The sequence below is a fragment of the Heteronotia binoei genome, chromosome 1 (assembly GCF_032191835.1).
Source record: "Heteronotia binoei isolate CCM8104 ecotype False Entrance Well chromosome 1, APGP_CSIRO_Hbin_v1, whole genome shotgun sequence".
In the NCBI taxonomy this organism is placed as follows: Eukaryota; Metazoa; Chordata; class Lepidosauria; order Squamata; family Gekkonidae; genus Heteronotia; species Heteronotia binoei.
Window position 1 is genome coordinate 118,115,270 of NC_083223.1, and position 12,147 is coordinate 118,127,416.

General features: G+C 40.4%; 1 protein-coding gene across 1 annotated transcript in view; it reads right to left on the reverse strand.

Annotated features, from left to right (window-relative positions):
* The window catches only part of MOXD1 (monooxygenase DBH like 1), an 85,399-nt gene that overhangs the window by 26,225 nt on the left and 47,027 nt on the right, over nt 1-12,147 (reverse strand). The window contains exons 6-8 of the mRNA XM_060239499.1: nt 11,688-11,790; nt 9,740-9,906; nt 3,328-3,519 (exon numbers count right to left, since the gene is read on the reverse strand). Of these exons, the coding sequence (XP_060095482.1) occupies nt 3,328-3,519; nt 9,740-9,906; nt 11,688-11,790 (462 nt within the window). The remainder of the gene's footprint in view (nt 1-3,327; nt 3,520-9,739; nt 9,907-11,687; nt 11,791-12,147) is intronic.

Below are 12,147 nucleotides of genomic sequence, written 5' to 3' on the forward strand. Positions count from 1 at the left end.
TCAGAGGCACATAACTCTGTTTAAAACTGTGCTGTATATGTAGCACTTTTAAAATTTCAGCCACTTGCATGTCAGGAAACAGATGAATATATTGAGGCTCTACTGAATCATTTCACAATGATGCATTTGCTTCAGGAGACAAAATTGTTATCTTGCAAATGCCTGTTGCTGTTTGTTGTGATTGGCCATCGCTAGATGACAAAGTAGGAAGCCACTGACCAATAATATGAGAAAGAATTCAAATACTAAGTTTGTGCAACTAGTATATTACTTATATGGCAATCCAAACTACTTATCAGTATCAAAAATCGTGACATCCCAAGAGAAACTTATGTTATACAGAAAATTCTGGGCAGAGAACTAGGAACTAAAATATAAAACTCTAGTAACAGTGTGTCCATATTAATATGAATTAATAATCACTGTCTTTGAGAAACACACTGCACTAAGGAACAAAGTACACATCACATACATAAGGATAAAAAAAGTAACCCAATGGCAATGACCCTTTAACAGTAAAAGACACCTTGAGAGGGGATGACTGAAAACAGAGAAGCAGCCTGGGGGAGAGGATGCATAATCACCTTGCCGCCTACCATGTCAGCACTTAAAATCTCTTCCTTAACAGTTTTTTATTATTTATTTACAAAAGTTATTTATTACCCTGTCTTTCTGAGCTCCTAAGGGCAACCAAGGTGGCAAACAAATCAGAAACATACCTAATAAAATCATATCTTAAAAACCATTAAAACCAACAAAAACACAACTTTTACAGAATTAGAATAAGAGCTAAAATGTACACACAAGCCCATAAAAGCAATAATTAAAACAGTGGACAGGAAGAAGGAAGAAATGCCAAGTGAAATAAATGCTGAAGAAATGTCAAGTGAATGAAAGAAATGCTGAAGAAATGCCAAGTGAAATAAAAAGTCTTCAACCACTGACAGAAAATGGCAACTGAAAGAGACAGATAAGCTTCCCTGGGGAGCTCTGGAGCCACCTGCCTAATCTCAGAATGGGGATACTCAAAACAGGGCTTCAGAAGATGACCACAGTGGTTGGGGAGGTTCATAAGGGAGCTTCTTCTAGGAGATTGAGGCAGTATACATGAATCTCCCCTCCCCCTACATCAATCATGTGATGTAGGTTAGACTGAAAGAAAATAACAGGCTCAAAGTCAACCAGCAAGTGTGTAATCAAATGGGACATAGCCACTCTGAACCCCCATATCAAAGAGACACATTCACACATGCACATCTGCCCCGTGCCAAACGCACACCTACTTTGTGTTGCGACGACTCAACAATGGAGTAAATACCTACTGGGAACTTCCCAGTGGCAAATTGTTTGCTGTGCCTCCCTTGCATATTTCCGGCCATCTGAATGGCTGGGAAACACTGTGCATGTCCACATAAATGCAGGGGCAGTGCGAATCCTCCCCTGGCAGGTGTGTGGCCCATGCTTCTCCTGGCAGCCAGGATTGCCATGGTGCACCTCAAAAAGCAGTGACTTTTTCAAAGCTAGGAGGCTGCCATGACAAACTCTTCGTCTGGTCCTACCCTAAGTTTCATGGCAAACAGGAATTTGAACTCCCATCTTAATCCTACACTCTAACCATCACATCACTGAAGCTCTCAAAGCACCAGATTTAGTTCTCGTATCTTTTATCACTTCTCCAGTCCCAGCAATTGTCTCTCAAAGTGGCCTATTCTGTAAACAAGAGAAAAAAGATCTATTGTCCTACAAGTCGGGCTTTATTTCTTCAGGAGCCCACAGGAGTGGAGCTCCACCTGGGCTGGCCAGAGTTCTGACTGGCCCGATCTGCCATGCTTTAGCCACATGCTCCCAGGCCAGGCGGTGTGGCCTAAGATGCAAATGAGCTCCTGCTGGACTTTTTCTACAAAAAAAGCACTGCCTGCAAGTTTTTGTGGGTAACATTATATTTGATTCTGAGCTTCTCACACAGAACGCTGAGGTCCCATGCCAGAACAAAAGTAGCTTTAGTACTGTTGCAACAGTGATTCATTGTCCTCTTCTAGACCTGACATGGCAAAGCTGTATACTTTGGGGCAATATACTTTTCAATAATGCATTCCATATTACGTGCATGGTATTATTCTGAATCAAAAAATATGAAATGGACTAGAGTAAGTGATTTTGATCCAAAATAACAGTTTACCTTAGCTACATGCAACTTGGAAATTATTAACAATCAACACACTTGGGGCTAGATGTTCAGTAATCAACATAATTTAGGAGATAGTGTCCATTTTTCTTTCTTTCTTTCAAATCCCCATAGATATCTAGTCATGCAGTTGTCTAGAGTATGCCTTGTGGGGTAATGCAGGCAGAAAAAACAAGAGCAAACAAAGGACTGTATTTTTTTCTTATATCAGTTAAAGGATAAAAAGCGATCACTTAAGTGAAGTACCGGAATTGTTTGGTTATTACATGGTGCATAGTTAGGATCATGGACTTTTGTATGCTATAATAGGAGCAGAAGTGGAAACCACATCAGACAGCTATATTTTCAACTCACAGAAGTTCAACGTAAAGGCTTTGTCAAAAGTGTTAGATAAAAGTGCTATGTCAAAAGTGCTAAGTGAACGTACCACTTGCACATCACGCAGAGACTCGGCTAATTGCTGCTAGGATAAAAAGACTAACAGGTTCATCAGGGTGGCACAATCTTTAATCACATTCATGCTATTTGGCACCTGTACTTCCTATTTAGTGATGATTGCCAAAGTAACGACAGCTGGATGCTGCCTTTGTCTGAACAATGGTTTTATCCTTTCATTGTTTCTTTTGTTTTCGATGAGTTTGCTCTTTTAATTTCTTCCTGGATACTCATTCCTCCTGCTTCTCATCGTCTCCTATTCTGTCAATTTTTTTCATCTCACAACTGTGGATTGCTCTTTGGATCAGTGCATTTTAAAAATAAGCACTAATACTTAATATGTATGTCAAAAGTGGTTTTGGCTATGTCAAAAGTGTTATATATATATATATATATATATATATATATATATATATATATATATATATATTGTTTGAGTAGTTGCAGTGTCGCTCAAAACAAAAATTGGTGGGGAGGGGTAGAAAGAACAAAAGAAATCATGTAATAAAGATGTTGCGTGGCAATAGCACCACGCAAGTTCATGAGATATAATGGTCAACAGAAATTAAATCTCTGTAAATTGTAAAAAGCAGACAGTAGAGAAGTTGGGCAAGACTGTTTATGTATTTGCTTGTAATACAGATGTTTCTGACAATCTCACTTTAAGCCTAAACATGACAGAAAATGTAAAGAATTTATATTCATACAGGCAGGATGGGCCTTTCTTCTTTTAGATACTGAAACTCCTGGAAGTTGAAGTCAAAGTCATCATCATATGCCAGAAGCTGCTGTTCATGGCCATTGCGGAAATGGCGCACCCTTATAGCTCTACCAGCAAGGTGCGCATGTAGGAGAACAGCAAAGATATGAATCCCACTTGGTTTCTCAGCATCCAGGGCCTAGGAAAGACAAATGAGAACAATTAGCTTACTTCAAGGAGTCAATGGGTACACATTTGATATCAGGGTAACAAAGGCTACATTCATATACGTGTAAGACCCACACCTTTGCACACAGTATATCTAATTTTCATCATGTTGCATCTGTGGATGCTTAAATCCAGAGACTGGAGCCATGAACAGACACAACACATCTTTCTACAACCTGAGAAAAGTCCCAGGTTTTCAGAACAGCTAGATTCTAGTCCAATAGTACCTTAGAGACCAACAAGATTTTCAGGGTATAAATTTTTGAGTTAAATCTCCCTTCAGCATTAACTTTCACAAGTTTATACCCTGAAAATTGTGCTATATCTAAAGTTATACTTAACTGGTATCTAGCTGTTCTACTGCATACTAACTCAGCTACCTTCTGAAACGATTTTCATGGAAGGTTTACAGAAAAATCTCAGATCTAATACACCCACACCACATCCATTAGGGTTCCAGTTCTGGGTTGGGAAATGTCTGGTAATTTTTTTGGGGAGGGGGGGGGAGCCTGGGGTTTGGGAAGGGGCAGGATCTCAGCATGGTATAATGCCATAGAGTCCATCCTCCAAAATAGCCATTTTCTCCAGAGGAACTGATTTCTATTATCTGGAGATCAGTTATTACAGTGGGAATCCCTAGGCCCTAGCTGGAGACTGGCAACCCTAACATCCATCCATCAAAGGTTGACCCCCCCCCCCCCACACACACAAATAACAGAAGCAGCACTTGTAGCTTAAGGAATGAATGCTCTCAGTGGCCACTGTTAGGCAACCACACAATATTGTCAGGCTCTGAGCCTTGGTTTCTGTCAGTAAAAGGCAGGGGGGTGGGGCAGGATAATTTCCCAGGCTGTTTTGGCTAGGCACCCAAACAACCACTTGCTACCACCCTATTTGCATGAGTCATCCAAGCCCAGCTTCTGGCTACTGTTTAACAGCAGCCACCCCACAAAAGACAGCGTGGTATAGTGGTTACAGTTTCAGACTAGGATCTAAGAGACCAAAGTTTGAATGGTGATTCAAACTTTGGTCTCTCAGATCCTACTCTAAACTATAACTCTGTGATAGAAAAACACCAGGGGACCTGAGCAGTTACATATTCTTATCCTAATGGAACTCACAGGGTTTGTGTGAGGATAAAATTGAGCTGTGAAGAATGATGTAAGCTAATTTGGGTCCCCACTTGGGTGGGGTGTAAATGAAATAATGAATACAACTGAAGAAGGGGGCAGATGAAAAGGTAGGTAGGTAGGGTGGTTTGTGGGAAGGCAAGAAGAAAGCAGGGAGATGTGAGAATATGAGATTTGCCAGGGGAAGGGAAAGAAGAAATGGTATGGGAAATGGGATACCAGTGAAAATTAGAAGTTGCTGGAGAAGGGAAAGAGAAAAACAGTGGAGACACATAAAGGTAGGTTGGGTGGGAAGGAGAAGGGAGGAGAACATTGGGGAGAAGCTATGGGGACTGCCAGGGAAGTGAAAGAGGAAATGGTGGGTGAAGGGAAAATGACAATTCCCCCAACAAATCCTTGCAGGTCCCATGCTTATCTTTATACTAGCAGTAAAGCCTGTAGTAGGAAGACATAAAACGGACCCTAGAAAAATATTCGGGAGGGGGGTGATGAATGTGTAGGTGGCAGGCAGGCAGGAGGGAAGGAGAGAGGGAGGGAGGGAAGGAAGGAAGGAAGGAAGAGAGAGAGAGACAGAGAGAGAGACAGAGAAAAAAATGGTAGGGAGATGGGGAGAAAAGAGTGAAAGAGAAATGGAAGGAAGGAAGGTAGACAGACAGAAGCTGCAATCACATGCTAAATAATGCAGTTTCAATCCAGTTTCAAAGCACTTTCCATCTGGATTTTGCCAGTTCACCCAGTAAAATCCATTTGGAAAGTGCTGGACGTCCAGGAGGAGCCAGCACATTAGGACTCACTCAAGAAAGATTTTTGAATGCAATTGAGATATAGCTACCCTGATGTGAATACCAATGAAGCAGATCAGTGAAATGGCCGGTTCCAGCATGCAGGCCCATCAGGAATTTGTGGGGTTCTTATGCCATTTTCTTCCACTTTCTGTCTTTTGAACAAGGACTGGGTCCTGAATATGAATTTTATGAGAACTGCAATGGATGTGAACATGTAATTGAAATATTTTTATATCCACTTTTTGCAGTCTTGATTCGAGTATGTTACACCTTGTGAATATTTGAAACTTTCTGTATATTTTGTGAATTCATTGTGAAGCACCTTTTTCAACAATAATATTTTGCCAGTAATCCTTAGCCGTGAGCTGTTCTTTGTTACTTGAATCCCCAGTTGGGGGCAAGGGATCCCCTGGTTTGTAGGCCCCCCCCATTTCAGGGTCATCAGAAAGCTGGGGGGGGGGGAGGAAATGTCTGCTGGGAACTCCATTATTCCCTATGGATACTGCTTCCCATAGAATATAATGGAGAATTGATCCATGGGTATCTGGGGCTCTAGGGGAGTTGTTTTTTGAGATAGAGGCATCAAATTTGCAGCTTAGCACCCAGTGCCTCTCCTCAAAACACCCTCTAAGTTTCAAAAAGATTGGACCAGTGGGTCCAACTCTATGAGCCCAAAAAGAAGGTGCCCCTATCCTTCATTATGTCCAATGGAGGGTAAGCATTTAAAAGGTGTGCAGTCCCTTTAATTGTAATGGCCAGAGCTCCCTTGGGAGTTCAATTATGCTTGTCACAACCTTGCTCCACCCCCAAAGTCTCCTGGCTCCACCCCCAGAGTCCCCAGATATTTCTTGAATTGGACCTGGCAACCATAATTGAAAGTGCATTATTTAGTGTTTGTGATCACAGCCAGAATAAAATAAAAAGACAAAAAGTCAGAGATACAGAGAAAGAATGATAGAAAGAACAGAAGAGAGGTAGGAAAAAGAGGGGATTAGAAGTAAGAGAAAGAAAAATGAGATGGAAGATAGACAAAGTGGAAAAAAAGACAAAGAGAGACAGAGAAAGAATGAGAGGAATGAATAATGTGAGAGTTATGTTAAAGTTTGGGAGAAAGTAATAAAATAAAGGGAAAGGAAAGAAGGAAGTCAGGGAGACAGAGAAATGACAGGCAGACAGACAAGCAGGCAGGAAGGTAGGTAGGCAGCAATTAAAAACCTGCCTTTTGTCCCCTCCCACTTTCTGGTGGGGGGAATGAAAGTGACCTTTCAAATGGCTTCCTGCCTCTTAAAGCAAGTAGTCCACTGTAACCTAATTTGAATAGAAAAAGTGAAGACTATTTGCAGGTGAAAAGCAGGCTTAAGTATAGAGAGTAAAGAATATAGAGACTCTGTTTCTCTGGTGTTGAACTTCTCTCCCCTCTCTCCCATTATGATGGAACATTCCTTTTCTGCCCGTTGAAGAGATCTAACCATTTTCTGTCACAGTTTGCTTCAGTGTACAATGATTAAATGATGTTCAATGTTATTTAAGCAAATATATCTGCCATGTGATATTAGTTCACACTGGATTCAACCACAGACTGTGTGTAGTGGTTAAGTGTGCGGACTCTTATCTGGGAGAACCGGGTTTGATTCCCCACTCCTCCACTTGCACCTGCTGGAATGGCCTTGGGTCAGCAATAGCTCTGGCAGAGGTTGTCCTTGAAAGGGCAGCTGTTGTGAGAACCCTCTCCAGCCCCGCCAATCTCACAGGGTGTCTGTTGTGGGGGAGGAAGGTATATATGTATGTATACGTATAAGTATATGTATACGTGTATGTATATGTATATATAGGTATATATGTATACGTATATATAGGTGTGTGTATGTATGTGTGTGTGTGTGTGTATATATATATGTGTGTGTGTGTGTGTGTGTGTATCCTCTCAGCAGAGAACTGTCTCCTTCAGGCGTCAGAGGGTGACTGGTGGGGTTCTGGCCTGACAAGGCTGGCAGTAGGCGGGTCACAGAGAGGCTACCCAATGACAGGGGTGGTGGTGACAGACAGAGTGCAAGGCCACTCCTGTGATAGCCACATCTTCCAATAAAAGTAGAGGATTGAGCCAACACGTTGAGCTTTTATTATATCTACGATTATCTAGAGATAGTTACATATGCATGGAATTGGATTTTATCTTAGTTTCCCACTTAACTGTAAGGCAATTTTCACATATGCTTCCTTCTAGCTGCAACCTGGCATGCTTACTGACATCATGCCCTAATAAGTCAATGAACTCTCCAAAACTGTGTAGAGTAAAAGGGGACATCTACAATAAGAAAGGAGGACTGGCAAAAATTGCTCCTCTTCTCTAACTGTAACATATTATCAAAGACACAGAATTCTCTCTCACACACACAAGTGTATAGTCAATGGTTGACCAACATTTGGGATCTTTAACTTTACAAAATGATTTTACAAAAGAAGAGCATCTCCAAAACTAAAACAGAAACCCTGGGAAAAAAAGAGGGAAAGCTACTTTTACAGGAGAGGGCAGGTATGCAATATGTTTAACATTCAAGCTATTTCTCCAGCAAAAACAAGTGGAAGTTCAGTGGTATATGAAACTGCTAGGCAAAGCAAGTATAAATCCCCTCACTAATTTCACTTCATCAATTAATACTCTTTCATCTTGCAGGCCCCCTCTCCCCCACAATTTATCATGAGTGTTTGCTTTGTATATGAAATGTGGGTCATTGTCAAAACTCATGGAAACCAGTGACATTTCACTTTTAGGTTTAAATATTATTGTTTTGTGTATGAGTATCATTTATTTTAGGTGACACTTCCTTTATGGCTTAATAGTAAAGCACTATCAATATTTTGGGAGAGAGCACACTTATGAAGTGAAGTCATTTAAAATTAAAGGTTAAAGTTATCTCTTGCAGCCTGGAAATTTATTTGCCAGCTGCAAAAAGATAACAACATTACATAGCTAAAATCAAAATTATTAACTGAAGCTCAATTTAAAGACATAATCTGTAATTATGAGCATGAGAGTTGCTCTCATAAAGGACTGCCAGTCAAGGCACACTCTCTTATACCCTCCAGTTTCAAGTATTTGTTGTTCTGCATAAAATCTTAGACTTAAGCTGTCTGTAAAATTTTGAGTTCCTGATTAGATAATTTATTTTGTGTGGGATTCAGCCTGCAAAAACATTAACAATTGGTATAATCAAGGTAAACCCAAACCTTCAATTCTGCCTGTAGATTTAGACAAAAGGGATGGGCTAGCTAATGAAAATACTTGATATGAGCTTTCATTTCCCATTCTGCATAGGCTTGTCATTTACTGTCCCTCAGTGAATAAACTCTTGCCCTTGAAAATTGAGGAGCCAGGAGAAAAAATGACTGGAAAGTGGCCTCTTAAGTGATACTCTAGGAATCTTTCTATGTCTCTTTGGTCTTTAGCACAGAGGTTTGGAGACATTACAGGAAGTGGCATCACATCCTCCACCATCTCCAGGCACTGCCTTTAAAATCTGGCATTTTGCCAAGGCAGTGCTGGCAACCCTAATTCCACATCACAAAGTTAAGCACATTTGGCAATCTCAGGACAGGATCATCTGCTTCTTCCAGAAAACACACCCCACAAAAGTAATTGATTGACTATTATACTGAATGTATAATATTGTTCTTTCAATTAAGTTGTTTCCAGCATAGTCATACATAGGAATTGCATGGGATTGCACTGACAAGTGCAAGTAATATGCTCAGCTCACTAAAAAAAAATAAAAACAGTCTCTATGCACGTAAAATTTAAAGCATAAGTTCCTGAACTTTTCATTATGGACTCACTAGCAATATTTCTCTTATGAAAGTAGGACTCATGTATCCGACAAAACATCCATCTACAAGGTTTCCTCATATTGCTCTTGAAATGCAGTTTAAAAAGACAAATGAACATAATGATGAGAAAGTCTGACTGATGAAGTCAGGCAGCATCCCCAGAGTACTGATTTTTTTAAAAATTATTTCCATCGTTATTTTGCAGACCATGATTGAAACTGACAAAGACACATGCCATTTTTAAAATATGTATAGTGTATCTGATGGTAGGACAAATCTATCCCATGTGCACATATCCCATCTTCTGAACCAGGACACAGAGGGAAGTAAATGTCTGCATACTAATAATTATACCACTATTTGTCATTTCCCTTGGAAGAAAGCCATTGAAAGATGCTATTTTCAGTTTATTTAGAGAATCACAATTAATTACACTAGACAGTAGACATACTTCTTTCAGGCATTCCAGAGTGCAGTGACCCTCTGACATGAATTCAGGCATGCCTGGTGGGATGTTGTGGAAGAGGCTGACCCAGAGACCTGCTTCAATAACTCCAGCATCGTATCTCCTCAAATCTGGAGTATAAAATAGCCTTAGTCCAGAGTTATCCATCTTCCCTGCGAACAAAAGAGCAATTGTCAGATGCTGCTACAAATCAGCATAGAATATCCTATAGTTTCAAGTTGCTTTGGGACCCACTCATCAAGTTTTACACAAGGAAACAAGACAAGAGGGGAATTGTCCTTAAGATAGGTCAAACAGGTCACAGGAATCAGGAAAGCTGTAAACAAAGCATAGTCACAAGAGGGTGGTTAAGCAGGGCAGGATGACCTTTGCACTGTTCTAAGCCATACAGAAAATTCTTGTGTCTCTGCATGGGCCTTTCAAGACAGCAGTTGTTCAGTATAACAGATGCACAGTTATTAGTTGTGGGGTATCATCTACATGACTTATCACAAGAAAGCTTACTGCTTGCTGCAAAGATATCTCAATTCAAGCTTTTAGTACTTTGTCTTCCCCTGTGTCAGTCATCTATTGCAATCTGGAGTACTGTAAAAAAAATGTGGTTTCACATCTATCACAGACGTCTATTTGACAGTGCCTATAACAGTTGTTCTGACAAGCAACTTAGTTCCGTGTCCTCTCAGTTATGAGTTCATTCACAAGTATTTTATTTATACCTTCCTTCTTTGTAGGCTGTAGTACTCAGGTGGAGGATAACGAAACAGTCCTTAAAAGAATTTTTTTAATGATAACAATCATCTTTTGTTCTACAGAAATGACCTCCAATCATTGTTTTGCTATTTTCCCCTCCATTTTCTTCCCATTTCAAATATAATTTATTTTAAATGCTGTGCATATACTTCTCAAGATTTATTACTTATTGCTCTGCAATCCACAAAGGGTTTCCTAGGCAGCTTCCAACATAAACATAAAACAATAAGTAATGCACAGGATAAAATCAATTAAGACAACCACAATTTAATTTAAAAAACAGCAGTGAAGAGAACACTCTACCTGCAGGGAGGATCTCATTTTATCAGTTTTTTTAAAAAGTGATGAATTACTGAGCCATTAAAGTTGAAATATTTTTGTTTAGTTACTGAAAAAGCCAATCCTAAGAACACTTTCCTAGGAACAAGCCCCACTTCATAAAATGGGTGTTATCCTGAGTTGCCCTCTACATGGGGCTGCCCTTGATTCAGATTCGGAGGCTGCAACTGGTGCATAATGCAACAGCCAGGTTGTTAATGGAACTACCTGTACAGGTGCACATTCAACCTGTGCTGGAAACATTGCACTGGTAGCCTATGACGTTCAGATTCGCTTCAAGGTGCTGGTCATAACTTTTAAAGCCCTATATGGCCTGGGACCTGCCTACCTTCAGGACCACCTCTCCCCATATGTGTCCCAGAGAGCATTCCATTCAGGGTCTCAAAACCTCCTTAAGATCCCTGGACCAAAAGAGGCTCGACTGTCCATCACCAGAGCCAGAGCATTTTCAGTAATAGCCCCTGCTTTGTGGAATGCCCTCCCTGAAAACATCAGGGCCCTGCGGAACCTGCCAGAGTTCTGCAGGTTCTGTAAAACCAAATTATTTAAACTCGCTTTTAGCAGCTGAAGGAAGATAGCTATTACTCCACGGCACTGATAATCCCACTGAATCATTATAACTGAATCAAGAACGTCAGAGTTATCAGAAACACACATATTGGTTTTAATGATTGTAAACTGTAAGATCTGAAGCAGCAATGTGGACTTCCATCTGCTTCTAATTCATTTCACCTGTTACGGAAAAACTTGCAGGAAAATGTATGCCAATACAAGCTATATTGCAATCCATATGCAAATATATTAGCAAATTTAATAGAAGTTAAAATGGAGCAAAGAAGAGTACCTTCCAGATATGATGGATTGTCATAATGGACTTCCATAAGCACATATTGAGGATCTGTCGCTGTACCAATGGATAAACCAACATGAGGAGGATATGTGAAGCCCTGAAATTTGAAACATGTAAACATAGTTAACAGGTTCTATTGCCAGGGCTTTTTTTGTAGAAAAAGTCCAGCAGGAACTTATTTGCATATTAGGCCACACCCCCTGATGGCACCATTGTTCCACGCAGGGCTTTTTTGTAAAAGCCCAGCAGGAACTCATTTGCATATTAGACCACACCCCCTAACACAAAGCCAGCTGGAACAGTGTTCCTGTGCATTCCTGCTCATAAAAAGCCCTGTTACTGTAACATATTGAACTAGTGCAGAATATATCCTTATTTCTATCTTGGCATACCAGCTGAAGAAAATGACAGATCCCCTAAAATGGACACAAAGCTATTTTCCCCACCCCCCTCC